The sequence below is a fragment of the Monodelphis domestica genome, chromosome 1 (assembly GCF_027887165.1).
Source record: "Monodelphis domestica isolate mMonDom1 chromosome 1, mMonDom1.pri, whole genome shotgun sequence".
Classification (NCBI taxonomy): Eukaryota; Metazoa; Chordata; class Mammalia; order Didelphimorphia; family Didelphidae; genus Monodelphis; species Monodelphis domestica.
This window is the reverse complement of record NC_077227.1, coordinates 286,174,757-286,196,728: the sequence shown is the minus strand read 5'-3', so window position 1 is coordinate 286,196,728 and position 21,972 is coordinate 286,174,757. Positions and strand designations below refer to the sequence as shown.

At 35.3% G+C, this 21,972-nt stretch overlaps 2 protein-coding genes across 5 annotated transcripts in view; one reads left to right on the top strand and one right to left on the bottom strand.

The window, feature by feature from the left end:
• GEMIN2 (gem nuclear organelle associated protein 2) overlaps positions 1-1,882 on the top strand; it is a 20,910-nt gene extending 19,028 nt beyond the window's left edge. For all 3 annotated transcript variants that reach the window (XM_001379091.5, XM_056810997.1, XM_016428287.2), the window contains one exon: positions 323-1,882. In XM_001379091.5, coding sequence (XP_001379128.2) covers positions 323-362 — 40 coding nt within the window. In that variant the 3' untranslated portion in view covers positions 363-1,882. The remainder of the gene's footprint in view (positions 1-322) is intronic.
• TRAPPC6B (trafficking protein particle complex subunit 6B) lies at positions 864-21,972 on the bottom strand. Of its 2 annotated transcripts, XM_007507801.3 has the most exons (6): positions 21,306-21,972; positions 18,846-18,913; positions 17,446-17,563; positions 15,018-15,101; positions 3,127-3,220; positions 864-2,235 (listed from the first exon to the last, which is right to left on the bottom strand). In XM_007507801.3, the coding sequence occupies exons 1-6, from the start codon at positions 21,384-21,386 to the stop codon at positions 2,204-2,206; spliced, it is 477 nt and encodes a 158-aa protein (XP_007507863.2). In that variant the 5' UTR covers positions 21,387-21,972; the 3' UTR covers positions 864-2,203. The 2 variants fall into 2 exon arrangements, with proteins under 2 accessions (XP_007507863.2, XP_056666976.1); XM_056810998.1 differs by lacking the exon at positions 15,018-15,101 and having other exon boundaries at positions 21,306-21,921.

The window sequence follows — 21,972 nt, the reverse complement described above, 5'->3', positions numbered from 1 at the left end:
CTTTACCTTCCATCTTGGAGTCAATATTGTGTATTGGTTCCAAGGCAGAAGAGTAGTAAGGGATAGGCAATGAAGGTTAAGTGATTTGCCCAGGGTCACACAGTTGGGAAGTGTCTGAGGCCAGATTTGAACCTAGGACCTCCCTGTCTCTAGGCCTGGCTCTCAATCCACTGAGCTACTGAACTGCCCCCCTGTCCTAGTCCTTTAAACAAGTTTAAGATACCAGCTTACTGGGGGTCACTAGTGATTTGCCATTGCTTTGTGTGATGACTAGTTATAAATTGAATTCTCCATAAGTCCTAAAATTTTATCTTTTTAATAGGTATTTTGATCAGCGTGACCTGGCTGATGAACCATCTTGATATAAATATTTAAGATGTAAAAGAAACAAGGAAATTACTACTGTGCAAGCCAAATAGCCCACATGAAGGCAGGTTTCATCAATATTTCAATGATGTAAGAATCTTAAACTTGATCTCTTTACTGAAATTAATGTCCCTAGCAAGATCAGTGTTATGTTTTAAAAGACTAAACTGGCTGAGCAGTATGTTACGTAGTTAGTCATTAGTTTTGTTCAAGTGTCTCCAATTTACATACCTTTTAGAAAGATTAAAAGTCATTCTAGAAGTGAAATGCCTTGTATAAGAACCTTTTCTAAATAATAAAAAGTTATTACATTCTTAAATATGAATGCTAAAAATATTTGGTGCAAACAAGTTTTAAAATTTCTTTTGCTGTAATTGAGATTTGGATACTAATAACTCACTGATCAAAATAAAGTGAAAAAGTAAAACCTGAAGCCACCTAGATGTTCTCAGGAATAGATTAAAACAAACTGAATTGAAAGTAAAAATGAATCAATATTAAGTCAAACAATATTTATTAAATACCACTGGTAAAACTATGTGGAATACTCAATATAAAACAGACATTTTATTTAATATGTGCAACAAATAGTTTAAAATTGTTGGAACTGAATATTCCTGTCAACTAATATGGTTGAAGAACGAATGTTCTTAATTATCCATTAGCTGAATATAGTGAAATTGACTTGGACAAATAATCTTTGCATGTGAAGAGTCACCCTCGATGGTCTCATGTATTTTTAGAAATATAATCCCTTTAACCATTTATCTCATGGGTACCCATCCCATCAATTTGATTTGTTCCCAAACACCCTTGATTTCTACCCTTGCTGATCCCAGAAATTCTCTTCCAATCCTAGTTTTTGTAGTGCCATGACCAGACAAATACAAAGTCTCTTCATACAAATCTGAAAATTGTTTTTACTAAGAACAAACTTTATTCTAGTGTTGCTTATAGAATCATTTAAGGTTTTTTTCCCTTAAATTAAAAACCCCTTATCATCTGTCTTAGAATCAATACTGTGTATTGGTTATAAAACAGAAGTGCAGCAAGGGCTAGACAGTGGAGATTAAGTGACTTGTCCTGAGTCACACACCTAGGAAATACCTGAGGTTGAGTTTGAACCCAAGACCTCCTGTCTTTAGGCCTGACTCTCAATCCACTCAGCCACCAAGCTGCACTACCATTTAAGTTCATTGTTAACATACCTCCAACTTTTTTTTTTTAAATCCACTTACTGACTAATGTTGGAAAATTTTTTAGATGATCACACATGTAAAATCTGTATCAGATTGCTTAATGACTTAGGGAGGTAGAGAGGGTGAGAAGGAAGGATTTGGAACTCAGATTTTAAAAAAAAATGTTAAAGATTGTTTATGTAATTGGGAGAAAATATTTAAACAAAAAATTAAAATCTAACTTTTTTCCCTTTGCTAATTCAGCCAAGACTTCAGTTTTGCCCTTTTTTAAATGTCAAATAAATATCATAAACCAATAAAGCAGAAGCACAAAAATATTTTTACTTGGTTGTGTGCTTATTTAATAATTTTTTCATGAAATAAAAGTTGCATGTGGCATACTGTAATATAGGTACAGTGTAGTGTCTCAGTAAGTTTTCTTTGAAACACTCCCAATTCTATCAGATAATATATAAACTATTCTATGGTGATTTTATTTGAGAGTGAATATTACATCATCTAATAAATTAACACATAGCTTACATGAATCAATGTAATGTAGAAACTTATGACAATGCCAGTAAGTCAAAAGTTACTACTCAAAAATTTTTATACATGAATAACAATCTCTTTACATCATAGAAGCATTTGAGAACATGCTACATCTTCTGTATCATCACTTGAAATTTACCTACAAAAAAAGAAATATTTATTGAACAGTACATCTTAATATTACAAAAACAAGCCTGGTCACCAATTTTTCTCTCCTTTCAATCCTACTCCTTTTTTAGCAGCTCTAACAAAAGATTTGTTAGGAGAGGAGGAGATACTTTCAAAAAAATTTGTTCATATATCATCATCTTAAATGCAAAAGGAGTTTACCATTTAAAAGAATCCCAAAGGGAAAAAATACTATCAAATGAGAATATTGAAGGAACTGGCTTTAAGAAGAGAAACTTTTGTTTTGCTTGATTCTAGAGGGGAGAACTAAGAACAATGAGTACAAGTTGCAAATAAGAAAAATGTAGACTTGCCATAAGGAAAGAACTATTTGAACTGTCCAAAATTGGAATGCTTTAGGAGTGAATGGATTCCCCCTTATCAGAGGACTTCAAGTAAAAAAGGATTGTTAATTTACAGAAAGGTTTCTTTTTCAAGTATTAATTGGTTATTCAGTTCCCTCCCTAGCATTCAGTGATGATGTTAAAGCACTTTGTAAATTATAAAGCCATATTCAGCTGCAAATTATTACAATTTAAATAAAATCACACTATTCTAGTAGTTGAAATTTCCCCAGAAAAAAGGGAGATATACATGCTATCATAATTAAGACTGAATTTGAGACTCCCATTTAAAGACAATTACATTCTTGCTACAATTAAAATTAAATTCAATAAGTCCTCATTTCTTTTTTTTTACTTTTATGTTATAAGGTATAATTCTATATTGGCTAAAATTTATTTTTGCATATGTTTATACTACATATAGTATGTTATATTTACAACATATAGCATACTACATATATGTTTTTATCAAATACAATAAATATTTTTGAAAAAATACAAAGAGAAACTTTACTTACATGCTGGCATTGCTGACACTTCAGCCGTCACAATACTTTTTATTCCCAAATTTGATAAGCCACCTCTGATTAAGCCACATGTAAATGCTAAATACTAAAAACAAAAAAAAAATTTTTTTAACTTATGAAAAATACCTTTTAAAAATTCAAGCTACAGTAAATTTATATAATACTCTAATTTTCTTGTAGAGAAGTTGTGAAATTACAGATTTATAAATTTAATATAGTCTTAATTTTATGTGGCTATAGATTGGCTCTCTCATTTTAAAATTTATCCACATCATTTTTGTTTGAGATCTGAGGACAAGTAACCTTGAGTAAAGCCAAGAGATTAAAAGCTATGTGTGACTTCTGTCTTGTGACCAATAAAATAATGAACTAGACATTTTTACTAGTCCCCATTAAATCATTCACTGGGAAAAAAAATTATGTACAGATATAGAACAATGAGCTGAATTAAAGATTATAGTTTTGGGAATTGAAAATAAATGCTAACCTTAAAGCATTCAGCACCCCCCTCCTATAACAGCTTCCATCTACCAACTCACAGATTTGTTCCTTGGACTCACATTAGAATCCATGTCTGCTGCATAGTGCCCAACCACATGAGGAAAAGAAAGGGTTAGGCAAAAATTAGGCTGCCTTTAAATAAAGGTGGCCTTTTGGTTAGCCCCTGAGGCTTCAGAAATTGTCCAAAACACCCTCCTACTCTCTCCTAAGCCTGAAAGAGGGGCACACTTTGGTATATACCAAAAATAGGAAAGCCAGGTGGGACAGGTAAAGTAAACACACAAGAATACTGAGAACTGACTGTAGAAAACTGTCCAGAAATTCTGAATATTAAAAAAAGGCTACAATCAAAAGAAACTACAGATCAACTCTAAGAAAAAAAAAATCCTGTTTCACACTACAAGATGCAGTTGTTAAATTTAACAATTCTAATGACAAAAAAAAAACAAATAAGTTCTATAAGGTAACAGGAGAAGGACCTTCAAACACAGAAGAAAGGAAAATCTAATATACTAGATAATTACACACCACTAAAAACTATGGAAAGAAATGAAGTAATATATTCCAAAAAGCAAACTCAAATTGCAGCCCAAAATGGTATTTTGGTGTATGGTATATGGTATATTCTGGTGCTCAAGACATTTCCTCAGGAGGAGGTGAAGTCAAGATGGCGGCTTAGAGGCAGCAAAAATTAAGACCTCCAAAAACCCTTCCTCACCCATCAAAAACACAATGCTTCCAGGGGACTGAAAACCAAATCTAACAATAGGACAGAGCTAGGGAACCCTCCTCCTGGAGCCAACTTAAAAGGTACACCCCCAAAAAAGCCTGAACTCTATATCTATAACACTCAGGTTTAAGGGGAAGGAAGAAGGAAGGTCCCAGGACACATCTACAGTATTGGGCCTCCAGCGGTAACTGGAATCTCTGGGCAGGCAAGAGGACTAGTCCAGAGGGAGAACCTTGCCAGCAAAGCTGTGCCAGGCTCAGGGCTTAGAACACAGGCAATATAGAGGTAGCTGGAGGAGAAGTACAGAGCAGGCAGCCCAGTTGCAGCTGAAAGTCTCCATCTTGCATGCGCGCGCGCGCGCGCGCGTACACACACACACACACACACACACACACACACACACACACACACACACACACACACACACACCCCGCCCTTTTTCTGGAGGTTTTGGCCTCAGGGTACAGCCAGCTTTGCAGATCAACTCCTACCCTGGCTCAATATCATCAATAAGGGCAGATAAGAAGCCCTCAGAGGGCAGGGAAGCTCAACCTCCAATACCCCTCCCCCCATAAACTGATCTGAGAGCCTCTCTGACTGAGCTCCAAGGAGCAAAGGCTGCAACAAACTACAGGCAACAACCTTGACCACAGGGCAGGAAGCCTAGCTCCTCAGCTTCTGCTGTCAGCCTGGGAAGATCAGACTACCTGATCAAACAGCAGAACGGAACAGCCCAAATTCACAGATCCAGCACAAAATGAGAGGATCAAGACTACAGGCAACTGCATGGGAAGTGAAGGGAGAAATATGAGTAAACAACAGAAAAAGAAAAAATTTACAATCGAAAGCTTCTATCCAGGCAATGAACAAAGAGCAAATGAAACAGAGGAAGATCAAGGAACACCAAGCAAAAACACACAAACTCCAGCAAAGTGGACACAGGGTTTGAAAGAACTCAAAAAACAATTCAAAAAAATAATTAAGAGAGGCTGAAGACAACTGGGAAAAGAACTTAAAAAGCAAAATAAATCATCTGGAAACAAAATAGTGTCTTGAAAGCCAAAATTAATCAGCTTGAAAATGAGGCAAAGGAGATGAAAGATGACCTCCAAAGAAAATCAGACCAGAAGAAGGATGACCAAAATGGCACATGTCACAAATCTGAATTTAATCAGGAGTTTTTAAAAATGTACTTTAAACATAAAAGAGGTGCCTTTTGAAGCATGTCAGGGGGGAGGGGAAGGGCAGAGACAAATAACAATATTTGGCTTGCAAACACTCCCTCTAAACAAAAGAAATACAAGAAAGGTAATGAATAAGTGTGATTACTACAGAATTCTTTCCAGAGTTACTTTAAACAAGAAAAAGGCTAATTTGTAAGGTAAAAAATCCTTAAGAAAAAAATTTTAATATACAAGGGGATAAAATATAAGCAAAAATGAATAAGAAATCTGCTGACACTTAAAATTCCCATAATAAATTTTAATCCCCAAATTTGATAACCTTTGATTAGACCATAACCCTAAACCCTCAAAGGTACAAAAGTGGGAAAGGGAGGTGGAGGACAGAGGGGTATATAATAAACCCTTATCAAGCCTTATACAATCTCTCAAAAAGAAGAGATGCTGTAAGAGAATGGGAGGAGATTAACAGAAGAGAGAAATTGAAATTGGAGGAAAGAAAGAAATTTTACCCTAACAGGGCAAGAAGATCCCACTGAAAAGCATTCCCAGGAGCAAAAAGGTGCACATACTTATGATAGGAGATGAAGACCTTAAGATAGGTTTAATTTAGGTTTGTGTTGGCACACCAGAAGACCACCTCGTAACTGCGGTGCCTCCCTTAGGAGAAAGAAGGGAAACTGAAGCTACTGAGCAACTAGCTACCAAAGAATTAAGATACCCTAACCAAGGAAAGAAAAATGATCATGGGGAAGACAGAATAGAATTCAATCACACAATTTTGGAAAACAGTTCTATTGTGTGACAGCACACAGCTTCCATCCACCTTATTTCCCTCATGTATTGATACTTGTAAAGTAAGGCACAAATGGCAAATTAATTAGAAGACAGAGCAAACATCCACAGAGAACACAAAAGAGATTAAAGATATAAGATATAAATGAGAATAAAAATTCAGGACAGAAAGAAAAAAGAATAAATACAACAAAGCAAGGAAATTCTTAGAAAAAAGGCAGAAAAATCTAGCCTATAGAAAAGCAAATAGGAAGGCTAGGGCTAAACAAAGACCAAAAGCCAGGATAACACAGACTTGAAAGCAAGTAGAAAAGGGATTTTTTTTTTGGCACAATAAGCTATATTTTCATTCAACAAGCATTTTTAACGAGCCTATGAGGCACTATGGATAAAAAACAAAATTTAAAACTGTTCCTGCTCTCGAGGAATTTACATCTTACTGAAGGAATTGAAAATTTAAACATTTGAGAATGAAGGGTATACCAACAACTACAGGAAGTAGGAAACAATTTCCAGGTATTAAACCTTAAAAGATAAAAATTCTAAATGATTAGATGAAGATACAAAGTTGACCAAAAGCTTGAGACAAACTTACTCTTTTCCAAATTTGGCATTCCATCTCTATGAAACAGGAAATGAAATTCGGTTTTTAGTTGGGAAATAGCAGGTAGTTCAATTTGGCTAGAACTTGGAATAACATGTTTATTGCAAATTGGTATTTATAAGTGAGATGAAGTTTTTTAAAAAGGTAATTCAAAACAAATTGTGGAGGAGCTATATTCAGGAAGGTAAAGTAAAGGACATTCCCACTGCCCTAATTCCTACATTAAAAAAAAAAAATTTAAATTGCCTCAAAGCAAAGGAAAACAGGAGGAACACATTTCAATGGGGTAAGAAAGAATAACTCAGAATGTCCGGCACGTGTAAGATGAATCAGAACTTTGAGATGCCAACATGCCATGACGCTTCAGAGGCAACAAAGCTGCAGAACAAGTAGGACTCTAGTTTGAGCCACTCTACACATGTATAGAAGGCAGGAAACCCCGAACTCCCACATGGTAGAGAGCAGAGAGGGAGACCAGAAGACCAACAAGAAACTCCACACTCATGTGCCAGCGGAAGACCTGAGGCTGCAGCCCCTAGAGCTGGGGCATGGCAGGGACAGGGAAGCAGTGGAGTGGGGTCCAACCTGGCACACAAAACAACAGGGGAACAGCACCAGAGAAAAGTACTCCAACCTTGGTTGGAGCAGTGCACCTTCTACCCCAAGAACAGAGAAGAACCTCTAAAGGTAGATAAGGTAATGGGGGTGGGGGGAAGGAATTAGAAAAAAACCCAAAAAACTATGAAGATGGAATTAACTCTCCCCTCACCTACTTTTAAATTTTATCAGAAGCATATACACCCTACTTAACACATGAGTTGGAGAGGTCCACAACCCACATGCTAAAGTGGGTGACAACTCAGTCCTAAGCAAAGTTAAAGTGCAATTGGTCCCTGTAAAGTAGAAAAAGGCACAAAGTGATGAAAAGAAGGGATGTTAAAAGTGGCTGCAATTTCCTGTGAGTGCAGTCTTCAAGCTCTTTTGAGGATTTGGAGGCTGGTGGAGGACATTCTTCAGAGTAGACCTGGGACTATAGCATTTGGTAAGACTGCTCTTGGATCTTCTCCTTTTGGAGCCACTGCTTGGGTGAGTGAAAAGCTGACTCCTTTCCTGGCTTCTGGGGAGATTAGCCTCCAGAGGAAGCCACATGGTTATTTGACACCGGGTCCTCCAGCTAAACGACCCTTTGGCTAAGGGTCCTCCGGTGGAGGGTTAATTAGCCCAGCCTGAGTTGAGCCAGGCACCAGAGAAATATCTAGGGTGATTAGCTAGACTGCTTACTCTACCCTCTTTCACATTTTCCCTACTTTACTCTTTCCCTCTATTTTGTAAACAAAGCTGCTAAATAAAAAGTCATTTAACTTGAGTTATAATATCAGCAAACACATTCTCTCATATTTTAGTCAAACCATTCATTTTAACCCTTATAAAACCCAAACCTCACCATAGCAAATTACTTTAGTGATAGGGAAGACCAAAATACAAACTCAGAAGATTACAACAATGACAAAAAGGAAACATGTGAAGCCTCAAAGGAAAGGGTGAAAGGATGTCAGGCCTCAAAAGAATCCCTGGAAGAACTTGAAAAGAAGTTTAAAAAATAGAGAACTGACAGAAAAATCCAATAACTGGTGGAGGAGGGGTTGTCACTGAATTTCCTAAAACTAGAATAGGCCAAAAGGAAAGGGAGGCACAAAAATACTGGAAAAAAACTACTTCTAAAGGAACAGAATGGACTAAATTGAAATGAAGGCAAAAAAAATTTTTTTTAGAAAACAATTTTTTTAAACAGCAGGATTGACAAATGGAAAAGGAAACACAAAAACTCAAGGAAGAAAATAACTTCCTAAAAATCAGAATTAGAAAAACAGAAGCTAAAGAAATCATAAGACATCAGGAAAACAGTAAGACAATAAAAAAAAAGAATAGAAGAAAAACTTAAATATCTCACTGGAAAATAAATGACCTGGAAAATAGATCTAAGAAAGAGATAATCTGAGAATGAGATCAGAATACCTGAGAGATAATCAAAAAAAGAGTCTGGACACCATCATCAGGTAAAACTACCCTAATATCCTTGAATAAGAGGGGAAAATAAAAATTGAGAGAATCCAGTGATCATCTCCTGAGACTCCAAATAAAGTACCCCAGAACTATTATAACCAAATTCCACAACTCCTAGGCCAATGAAAAAGTACTTAAACAGCCAGAAAGAAATGCTTACATCAATAAATTACAAAAAGAACAGATCAATGAATTAGGCATGCAACTAAAAAAAAGAACACATTAAAAATCCCCATTTAAAAATCCTGAAAATCCAAAAAGAAATTAATAAAATTGAAAGAAAACCACTGAACTAATAAACAAGACAAGGAGTTGATTTTATGACAAAAATAGACCATTTATTAACTTGATTAAAAAAGATTTAAAAAAAAACAAACTTCCAGTACCAAAAACGAAAAAAGTGAAATCACAAATCAATGAAGAAATTAAAGCAATTACTGGAAATTATTTTGCCCAAATATATGACAATAAATCTGACACTCCAAATGAAATAGATTAATACTTACAAAAATATAAACTACCTAGATTAACAAAAGAGGAAATCTAACAAAGAGGAAGCTGCCGGAGGACATGCCTGGTCTCTTGGCAAAGCTTGCTCAGAAACCTCCAGGAAATTGTGATAATGCCTGCTGATCCTTTGTGAATGCTTTTTCTGGCTTTTAAAAAATTAAAGTTCTTTAAACAGAGAAAAAAAAAACTTGTATGACCTCACCACAGAAAAAGGAACTGAATAAACCATCAAAGAACTTCCTAAATAAAAGGTCCTAGAGCCAGATGGATTCACAAGTGAATTTTACCAAACATTCAAAGAACTCCAATACAACATGAACTATTTAGAAAAACAGAGAAAGAGGGAATTCTTCCAAACTCTTATGATGACACAAATATGGCACTGATATCTGTGTGGGATGAGATTCATTGTGTAATTCTCAGAGTAGTATTTGGCTTGTTAAAACCCCAATTCCCCAAAACCCTTAGTGTTGCTCTTCCTTAGACTAAAACTGCTCCCCTACCCCATAAAACTTTTAGTTTTCCTGACTATTTTCAAAAACCTTGAGAAGTATTTATCTGTACCCTGGGAAGAAAGCCAAACTATAAAATAAGCTGAATAAGGGAAAGTACAGTGAGTTTCAAAAGTATTATGTTCCCCAGCCTGGGAATCCTCATGAGAGTCACAGGTTTTTCTTGATCATAGAGATGTCATTTAGAGGTACATAAAGTTGAAAATCATGCACTCGAGACTGTAAACATCACAGCCCACCCACCCCCATCTGTGGGATTAGATAGAAGGGAGGAGGAGAATCTTGCATCAGGATTATTATAAAAGTCTGTGATTGTACCTAGAAGAAGAGAGCATGGAGTTGTGAATTGATCCAACCATTCTGGAGGGCAATTTGGAACTATGCCCAAAGGGCGACAAAAGAATGTCTACCCTTTGATCCAGCCATAGCACTGCTGGGTCCGTACCCCAAAGAGACAATGGACAAAAAGACTTGTACAAAAATATTCATAGCTGCGCTCTTTGTGGTGGCCAAAAACTGGAAAGCGAGGGGATGCCCATCAATTGGGGAATGGCTGAACAAACTGTGGTATATGTTGGTGATGGAATACTATTGTGCTGAAAGGAATAATAAAGTGGAGGAATTCCATGGAGAATGGAACAACCTCCAGGAAGTGATGCAGAGCAAGAGGAGCAGAACCAGGAGAACATTGTACATGGAGACTAATACACTGTGGTATAATCGAATGTAATGGACTTCTCCATTGGTGGTGGTGTAATGGCCCGGAACAATCTGCAGGGATCTAGGAGAAAAAACACTATGCATAAGCAAAGGATAAACTATGGGAGTGGAAACACCGAGGAAAAGCAACTGCCTGACTACAGCGGTTGAGGGGACATGACAGAGGAGAGACTCTAAACGAAACTCTAATACAAATATTAACAACATAGAAATGGATTCGAATCAAGAACACATGTGACACCCAGTGGAATCATGCGTCGGCTATGGGGGGTGGGGGAGGAAAGAAAATGATCTTTGTCTTTAATGAATAATGCTTGGAAATGATCAAATAAAATATTATTTAAAAAAAAAAAGAAGAGAGCACATTTTTGCCCTGAGCAAGCAGCTTGTGTGGGTAGATTCCCTTTTCCTTCCCTTCCCCTGTCCCTTCCCTGCTGTCCACTGTTTCCTCCAAATAAAGCAGCTTTTCTCTGCCAGCATCTTATCAAGTCTCCTGTCTGCTCATTAGAGTGATTTCTGGGGGTATGAGCCACCCCCTCCCCAGAATTCCATTCCACACAATACCTAAACCAGGAAGAGATAAAACCGAAATAGAAAACTATAGGTCAATCTTTTTTTTTTTTAAATCCTTACCTTCCATCTTGGAGTCAATACTGTATACTGGCTCCAAGGCAGAAGAGTGGTAAGGGCTAGGCAATGGGGGTCAAGTGACTTGCCCAGGGACACACAACTGGGAAGTGTCTGAGGCCAGATTTGAACCAAGGACCTCCCATCTCTAGGCCTGACTCTCAATCCACTGAGCTACCCAGCTGCCCCCGGGTCAATCTTCTTAAAGAACATTGATGCAAAAAAATTTAAATAAAACATTTTATCACAAGAATCATATGCCATAAGCAAATGGATTTTACACCATGAAATTCAGGGATGGTTCAATATTAAGAAAACTATCAGCATATTTGACCATATCAATAATAAAACCAACAGAAACCACATAATTATTTCAATAGATACAGAAAAAGCATTTGACAAAATACAACATCCATTCCTTACAAAAACATTAGAAAACACTGGAATAAAGAAAACTTTCCTTAAAGTGATAGATGGCATCAGCAAGTATTATCTATAATGGGGATGAACTAAAACTCTTCCCAATAAGAGAGGTAAAGCAAGGATACCCATTATCACCACTATTATTTAATGTTGTACTATAAATTCTCATTTCAGCAATAAGATTAGGAAAAGAAATTGAAGGAATTTGAATTGGAAATGAAGAAACAAAGTCATTGTTCTTTGCAGATGATAATGGTATACCTAGAGAATCAACCAAAAAACAGAAATAATTAACAACTTCAGCAAAGTCAGAGAATACAAAATAAACCCACATAAATCATCAGCATTTCTATTTACCACTAACAAAATCCAATGGCAAGAGAAAGAAAAGGAAATTCCATTCATAATAATTCTAGACAATATAAAATACCTGGGAGTATACCTACCAAAACAAATCCAGCTATATATAGCAACACAATTGCAAAACACTCTTCATATAAATAAAATCAGGCCTAAACAATTGGAAAAACATTAATTTCTCATGGATACCCCGAGCCAATCTAGTGAAAATGACAATCCTACCTAAATTTTCCTATTCAGTGAGACATCAAACTACTCAAAAATTACTTCATAGAACTAGAAAAATAAAAATAAAGTTCTCCTGGAAGAATAAAAGGCCAGGGATATCAAGGGAATTAATGAAAAAAATATGGAAGGAGGCCTGGCCATACCACATACCAGATCTCAAACTATACTATAAAACTATAATCATCAAAACAATCTGGTTCTGACTAAGAGAAAGAGTAGTGAATCAATGGACTAAATAGATTAGGCAATCAACATATGGCAGTCAATGACCACAGCAACTAAGTGTTCAATAAGCCCAACGATCCAAGCTTTTGAGGGAAAAATTCATTATCTGACAAAAACTGCTAGGAAACTAGCAGTTGAACTAACATCTTACATCATATGCAAGGGATAAAGTCAAAATGGATACCTGATCTAGAAATAAAGAGTGCCACCATTAACAAATTAAGGGAACATGGAAAAGTTTGTCTGTCAGACTTATAAAGGAAGAATTTATGCAAAACTGGCCAAAGAAGGAATTGTTGGAGTCTAACTACAGATAAAAGCATGGCTTCTTCCACTATACTTATTACTTCATGAGATTTCTATTGTGTGTATATTACATATTTCTACTGTATGTATAACTTCTATCATGATATGAGCAAAAAAGTATGGTTATAACCTATATCAGACTATTTACTGCTGGGAGGATGGGGGAGAAAGGAGGAGAAAATTTTGAATTCTACAATGTCAAAAATGGTTTCTACATGTAACTGAAAAGATAAAGATTTTAAATTTAAATTTTAAAAAATAGTGGGGAGCAACTAGTTGGCTCAGTGGATTGAGAGCTAGGCTCAGAGATGGGAGGGATCCTGGGTACAAATCTGGCCTCACTCAATAACTGTGACCCTTGGCAAGTCACTTAATCTCCATCACCTAGCCTTTGCTACTATTACTTAGTATTGATTCTAACACTAAAGGTAAGGATTTTTTTTAATTGTGATAAACACAATAGAATATTGCCATAAGAAATGACAAAACCTAGAAATTCAGAGAAACATGAGAAGACTTATATGAACTAATGTAGAGCACAGAACATAATGAAGAATACAAAATGCAGGACTAAAATAATATAAATAAAAACCACACAAAAAGGCAAATGTACTTGAATTAATTGCACTACCAATCTTGATTCTAGAAAACAGAGGTAATACAACAGGTATGTAATTATGTTTAACAAAGGTATTTTTTCTGTTGAGTTTTGATTACTTTTTTCTTTGTTACAAGGCAGAATTTGAGGAAGGTATATTGGAAATGGCTGATGTATAAAAACTATCAATAAAATTTTAAATTAATTCACAATAAGCCTATAGTAAATATTAATTACGAAGTTATGGCATTTGTTTAAAATTTTGCTCAATAATCGGGTATTCTGACAAAAAAAATTAGGTATATTTTGTCATTACAAATCCTCAATTAATGGTTCTCAAAATTGGAACTTGACTTTATTACAAAGAAGTAAAGACTACTCTAACAGATTTACATAATTTTTTCTATTTAAAATTTTTTTATTCTTAAATATCAAAAGAACATTTACATAGATAAAGCAGAACAGATAAACAGCATTAACTGTTCTGCTAGTCTTTCCTTTTAGCTCTTTTGGTCTCTTCTGCAACATTTCAAGTTCTGTATATAACAAGCCTTGATTTGGTATAATGGGAAAATTTATTACCTGCTGATCAGCCTGCAGGTGAGGTATCTCAGTCAATGTGGCTAGTCTGGCCCTCAAAACCAAACATTCAGTCCACGTGCCAGACCTGTATTCAGGGACTTTCTGGTTTAGTGAAAAACTACCAGAATTTGTGCTCCATTAGCACTGTCTTTGAAAATCCCGAATTCTATCCATGTCATGATTATATTTTAGTCTGGTTAAATAGAAAGAAAATTAAATTTGGAGTCAGTGGGTTTAACTTTAACCTCTGTCATTCCTTGTATTACCATGGACAAGTCATTTGACTTTTCTAGGTCTCATATGTAAAATCCTGTATCCCAAGTTTTTAAATCATTTCATCAAAGAGAAAATTTTTAAATTAAATTTTCAAAGAATATATTTCAGAAATCTAATTCTTATGTAGATAGTAATAAGCATTTCCCATTTTAATTGCTTTATACTTATACCTGAGGTACAAATTCCATGAGAACACCAAAAATTGTTGATTTCTGCAATATCATGAAAATACCTGAGCTCCTAAGTGATAAATCCTTTACTAAAGCAAATTATTTTGTAGTGAATAAATTACCCATGAAATGATCATTTTTTTCCACGTCTTAGAGACTAAGGCCTATTATCCTATTTTTAAAAACCCTTATTTTCTCCCTTAGTATCAATACTAAGAAGAGTGTTATGGGCCAGGCAACTGACGTTAAGTGCTTACCCAGGGTCACCGAGCTAGGAAGTGTCTATGAGGCCAGATTTGGACATAGGACATCCCAACTCAAGTCCTAACTACTCTTCTCACTGTGATACCTTGCTGCCCCCATCTTTATCCTATTTTAAATTCACAAATCTACTATGATCAGCATTGAACATGTCCATTCAATTATAGTATTTTGTCTTCAACAAAGATCCCTAGTCTTCTATGAAATACCTTAGGTGCATGATCTAAATACTGTTTTCCTGAAGACATCTGAGTCAGGAGTCGAAATTTGTTGTCTTGAAGCACATAGATACCCTGTCCCCAAAATATAAGAGAAACATCTGGTCAGTATTTTTTTACTCTTTGAGATTTCTCAGTTATATAATCGATAACTCATACTTTTTTGAAGTTCAAGAAAATAATTTATACTCAAAGTACAGTAACTAATTTTTTTAAAAATTGCAAGAGCAGCAGGTCAAAGAATATCAATTGTCTAATTGAGAGTAGTGACTTCACTAAATCAGACTAGCTATTTATGATAACACATAGTATCAGTAGTACATAACCATATAAACTTAATTTTATTTTTGGTTTAGAGCTTTAATTTCAATGGTATCAGAAATTCCCCCTGAAGATACAGATTCACAATTCAGCTTTGCCTTATGAATTTTAGAACGCCTGAGACAGAGAGGTTGAATGATTTGCATATGGCCATACAGCTAATGTGGCTACTGGACAGCACCTGAAAACCCAGTGCTTCCTAAGCCCAAGGTTCATCATTCCCTGGCCCTATATTCAAGGTAAGGCAGCTCTCATACATAAAATTAGCCTTAAAGTATTGTTAATTCTCATCAAATTGCTTGTCAATTAATTACCCTGTGAAGTTACACTCAGAAGATTCATCTCCCTTTTCACTTCAATTTAAAACAAATGGAAATCTGGTTTAAAGTTTAGAATTAGTAGGCAATATTTAATAATAGGGGATTAATGTGTTCTAATAAATACTAAACACACTAATATAACTTTTGAAGTAACTATAAATAGTTAAATTATGAAAATTAATAGACCAATCCTATTGCTTAATAATTCCTACATTTCATAAAAGGCAGCATGAGTTTATTTTTAATATGGAGACATAATCTTGCTTTCTTTGTCATATAGTTATTAGCTACAGTAACAAAGCTGGTGAATAGAAAATGGATATGATTATTTTAAATAGTCTTATTTAGCACTGTCTACCTTACTAATCAACTTTTTATAAAGCATTCCTAAGATGAAAAATATGTAGTAAAGTATAATGGGGGGAAAAGTCTTCAAATCAAAATGAAACCCTTGTCAATTCACTCCTCATCCCTCCACAATGTTTCACTTATGAGAATGGAAGCAAAAAGCTTAAGATATGTCAAAATGTCTTCTACTGATTCCATTTCCCTATCCCTAAAACATGAAGCCATAAAGATGGCAGTAATTGTTAGCGCACCTCAATCAGAGATATCTAATAACTGTTTAACTAAACTAATAACTCATATTATTAGTACACTTCAAGGTTTGCAAAGTGTTTCTTATTTTATTGTTGAGGAAACTGAGGCTATATCAAATTAAGTGAGTACTGTTTGGTTCTGGACCCAAGCTCAGCAATTCTTTCAGTTGTTTCAAACTTCTGCCTTAGAATCATGTTTCTCTCTACAGTCTCTTAAATAGCCCTGAAATATTCAGTTTCTTATTTAAGATATTGCCTATTACCAACACTAATACATTGAATAAGCACCAAAACATCTGAACACCAAGTAATTCTAACAATGAACTTGAGTGCATTTTTAAAGTATTATTTTTAAGGGGGCAGCTGGATGGCTCAGCTGACTGAGAGGCAGGCCCAGAAATGGAAGGTCCTAGGTTCAAATCTGGCCTCAGACACTTCCTAGCTGTGTGACCCTGGTCCTAGGTTCAAATCTGGCCTCAGACACTTCCTAGCTGTGTGACCCTGGGCAAGTCACTTAACCCCCATTGTCTAGCACTTACCATTCTTCTGCCTTAGAACCAATACACAGTATTGATTCTAAGATGGAAGGTAAGGGTTTAAAAAAATAATAAAATAATAAGTAAATAAATTTTAAAATTTAAATGAAATAAATAAATAAAATTAAGTATTATGTTTTTAAATAGATTTTTATTGATACCAGTTGTTTTACATTGCCTTGATTTCTCTCTGTATCCTTAGACCTCTCCAAGAATCATTTTTTGTAAGGAAAAAAAAATTTTTAATGAAAAGTAAAAAAGAAGAGGAAGAGAAAAAATGTCAATAATGCTAATCAATACTTTGAAAAAATTTGATATTACTTGCAAAGTTCCACACCTAAGAACTATCCCCCAACCCTCAACAAAGGATGCAGGAAAAGTATTATTTTCAATTTTTAAAAAACCCTACTCATAACTAAATACTTTTCTCTTTGCTTTTTTATTCACTGTATCCAGTGCTTATGACAAAATACGTGACTCATTAAGTTTAATATAAAGTGACAAAAACAATATGAAAGTTAAAAGAAACAACTCTTTAAAACATCATTTTAACATTTTAATAATGAAAGTAAACAGTGGACATAAATATACTTTAACCAAGGTAAAATCTGTAACAGTTAAGCAAATCTAATTTGTATAATACCTGATGATTTGTCCTTAGGTTATCAATTTGTTTCTTGAAAACAGTGGTCCAAAAATCTTTGCAAATGAACTTCATGATATCTAACTCATCCTTGAACCTTGCAGTGTCCTTTGTAAACCTAAAAAGTTCAAAAAGTAATAACATTACAATATTTTCCTCCAAAGAAAGCAAGTTAGGTAAATCACGAATCTAATTTCCAAAATGGCAAAACTGCATACAATATTTAATTATATATTTGTCATGTTTATTTAGTTATAGTTATTTATAATGTAATGTTTTAATTGTCATAAGTGATAAATATCAGGTAAAATAAATTTAAATCACAATCCCAACTTATATTACAATTAAAATTTCAATGATATGCTGAGATTTTGAAAACAAGAAACCAAATATGCTTTTAAGACCTACTGTATCGATTTTGTAGCTTAAACTATCCTACATTCAGTCATTACTTATTCCTAGGTACATTTAAGATAAATGTTTAGAAGTACAACAGAATTAGGAATTCTTTTATTTCTTTTTTTTCTTATTTATTATTATTTCTTATAATAAAGAATATTAAGAGTAAGCCATGAAACATAATTATGTATAGAAAAATATCAGTGTCTAACAAAGCCTTGATAAAAACTTATTTTCAAACTCTAAGAACCTGGTATATGCACATGTTTCACAATATATTTTTGATCCTCTGGACAATAAACAAATCTCAAACAAGTTAAAGGACTAAATTTCACAAGAATTTATACATATATGTGTGTATATGTATATATATATGTATGTATATATATATATTTAAGTTTAGCAAAGTTTTCAGAGGAAAAAAATATACACAAAGAAATATTTCAGCTAGCAATTGTTACTGGATCAACTTTGAGAAAAATATATCTAAACTAAAAATCACCAGAAATTTCAGCTCATAAAAAATTAATAAATGAAAAATTAAATTACTGATTAATATTAATGTAAAATGACAAAATAATAAAAAATTAATAAAGTCCATAAAAGAATTACATGATATAGGTAGAACTAAAGTTTTGTGGCAGGATGCCAACACAGCTCTCTTTTTAAAATGCCAGGCATTTTCATTTATAACTTAACCAGTAACAACATAAAAACAGTCAGTATTATATAGAAAACATGCTAGACTTGGAATTAGGAGAGCCTAGAATTCAAACCCTGCCCCTAGCATTTACTAGCTATATGACCATGGACATGCCATTTGAACTTTCTGATACTGTTTTCTAATATGTAAAATGAGGATAATATTTGATAATAATACTGTAATACTCATCTCACAAGGCTATTGTGAGGATCAAATGAAATCACTTTGCAAACTTGAAAGCATTACGTAAAATATCAGCTATTATTATTACTATTATTATGATCCAAACTGAACTTACCTTTCTATCAATCCTTGTCCCACTCTAAAACCCATGTTCTCCAGCTTAGTAATACACCTTCCATTTTCCTATAAAACAAAATGGGATTTTGAATCTAAGACAGAACTTTAAAGTAATCCCCCAAATTAAAAAGGTTGATTAATCCCTTCCAAAACTTATAAAAGTTCCCAAGTATCTTCAAAACAATGAACACGTTAAATTTTCCTTCTCAATTAAAAAATGATATTATATCAATTATACAATATGATATATAATATCAATTATAAAAAATGATCATTAAAAGGAAGTTTTCTTTTATTCATATTTTCAATAATTTTCATTAGTTTCTCTCATGCAGTACTATCTCAATACTTTAATATTGCTAGATTACAATGTACTATAACTATCAACAGAATAAATTAATTCCCTTTCTCAACTTTCTTCCATTTCTATCAATAATTCTTTCCTATCTCTCAAATAAGAAAACAATTAGAAATAGAGAAAAAATATACTTTATTGAAAGGTAACATAGACAGTAAATTAATTTCAATACTTAAGATATGTGAACCTAATGGTTTGGCTTCTAAAAACTTAAAAGAAAAAACTAAATTAATTACAAGGAGAAATAGATAGCAAAATTATTAGTGAGGGATTTCATTCAATTTACCTGTCAACCCTAGATTAAATCTAAATAAAAAATAAATAAGAGGGGATAGAGCTAGGTGGCTCAGGGGATAGAGAGCCAGACCTCTAGAGGGGGGATCCTGGGTGCAAATTTGACCTCAGACACTTCCTAGCTGTGTGGCCCAAGGCAAGTCATATAACCCACACTGCCATGATACACACTAAGATAAGAGGTAAGGGTTTTTAAAAAATACTTAAGAAAGAAGTTAAGAAACTGAATAGAATTTTAGGAATATTAGATATGATAGACCTTTCATGATTACTGAGTGGAAATATAATTGAGCAAAAATATGCATCTCTCAGCTATAAATAGTAGTTACCAAAATTGATCATATCTTTAGACACAAAACCCTCACAAACATGCAGAAAAGCTGAACTATTATACACAGCCTTAACTGATCACAATGCAATATAAATTATGTTAAATAAAGGGCCAATGAAAAAGTTTTAAAAATCAACTGTAGACTAAAAAGTTTAATCCTGAAGAACTGGCAGGTCAAAAACAAATCAGAGAAACTAGCTAATTTCATTAAAGACAACAATGAGATGACATACCAAATTTTACGGGATAGTTCTTGGGGGAAATTTTTTTTTATTTCTAAACACTTTCATTATTGAAGAAGAACAGATAAATGAATTAAAAATGCTATAAAATGAGCAAAATTTTTTAAAAAGTCAATTGGGTACCAAAATAAAAATCCTAAAAAACAAAGATGAGATTAACAAAATTAAAAAGCAAAAAAAAAAACGCCACTAGCTAACTATACCCAAGGCTGTGTCCTCTGAGCTGCCTTCTCTGTTCTCTATATACTGTCTCTCAACTTTTCTCTTGCCACCGGAATTGAATGACTCTTGAAGGGAGTGAGGTTGATGACTTTCTGCAACTCAGCCTCACTTAAATCCAACTTATGAGCAAGTCAGGTCCTCTTTGAAAACAACAATAAAATGCCTACTATGTAGCAAGCAAACGAAATGCTAAGTGCTGGGGTACAAAGAAAAGCAAAAAATAGTCCTTGTTCTCAAGGAGCCCACAGTCTAACAAGGCAGGAAACATGGAAACAATTATGTCGAGCAAGAGACATACCAAAAAACTGGAGTTTGTCTCAGAGGAAAGAAACTAAGACTAAGAAGGGACAGAAAAGCTTCCCATAAAATTGCAGCCTTTAGTTGAGATTTGAAGGAAGTCAGAGAAGCCAAAAGCTGGAACCGAAGACAGAGCTTCCCAGGAATTAAGGAAGACAATGAAAATGATTTAACTTGGAGATGGAGTAAGAGAAAAAGTTATGAATTCGACTAAAGATTAAGAACACTGGGAAGGTAAGAAGAAGCAAGGTTATGTAGGAATTTTAAGACCAAGCATTTTATATTTGATACGGGAAGTAACAGGGAGCCACTAGGATTTATTGAAGGTGACACGGTCAGGCCGGAGGTAAAGGAAGATTAATTTGACAGCTGAGATGCACTAGGGTGAGAAGCTGGAGGCAGGGGAACCAAGCAACAATGAGGGGGGCTGCACCCCGGGGATCGCACTGTTTAGAGAAGAAGACCTGGCGTAGGGAAGATATCTTACTGGATGGGAACTTTAGGACTGAATTGGAGAGAATGAGAATAATCGTGGATGGGACTGGGTGGACGGAGCAAGAGGGTATTTTGTGTGAAGTTTGCAAACTGGATTGGAAACAAGAACAAAAAAAAAAGAGTTAAACAAAAACGAGACTGGGGAGGGCAGGAGACGCCTAGGAGGAGAGGGGCCTGGAGGGGAAAGACGGGCACCGGGACAGGGCAGCGGTCACTCACCACCTCCCCCTGCTCCGCGGACTTGTAGACGCCAGTCACCATCTCGTTGTGAAGAAGCAAGAAAAGCGCCTCGTCTGCCATTTCCTGCTTCTTCTGGGCTCTGGGGACCCCGGGAGGGCGGAGGTCAGGACCCGAGCACCACTGCCAATGTCACGGTGGATGCACTGCCTCCGGGCCCCACTGCGTTAGAGCCCGGTCCCGCGAGCGGCGGGGGGACGGGGCAGGGGGCTTTACTGCGTCCTCTGAGGCGCCAGCACCTGGCCGGGATGCCCTGCCGCAGGCAGGGCTGCGACCGAGGCACAGGAGAAACCTCCGAGGATCCAATCCCACCCTCAGCCCGCCCTGACCCCGCCCCAGCAGGGGGAACGACTTCCGGCACCTCTAGCCCTATATTCCGCCAACTCTATGATCTATGGCGGCGGTACCTCTTCGTAACTATTTCCTCTTTTTCCGTTGTTTGTTTGTTTTTTTAATTAACAAGCTTTTTTTCATCGTCCCTCCCTACTGAACGAGAGATAGAACAAACAAATGAGCAATTCCGCAAATGTCCTGCGGTTACTGGCAGCTGTGTGCCCCTCAGGAAGATTGCTCTCTCCAGATTCTCCCATCATCTAATTTCCCTTTCCCCATCTCCTTTGGTGGATCTTCACCTAGGTCACACTCTCTA

What these genes read in the sequence shown, in the direction of transcription:
- TRAPPC6B (XM_007507801.3), bottom strand. Translation starts at nt 21,386, where the DNA reads ATGGCAGACGAGGCGCTTTTCTTGCTTCTTCACAACGAGATGGTGACT. An exon ending in CCGCGGAGCAGGGGGAGGTG is followed by an intron (nt 18,914 to 21,305) that starts GTGAGTGACCGC and finishes TTTGTTTTATAG; the next exon opens with GAAAATGGAAGGTGTATTAC. An exon ending in GGACAAGGATTGATAGAAAG is followed by an intron (nt 17,564 to 18,845) that starts GTAAGTTCAGTT and finishes TGAACTTTTTAG; the next exon opens with GTTTACAAAGGACACTGCAA.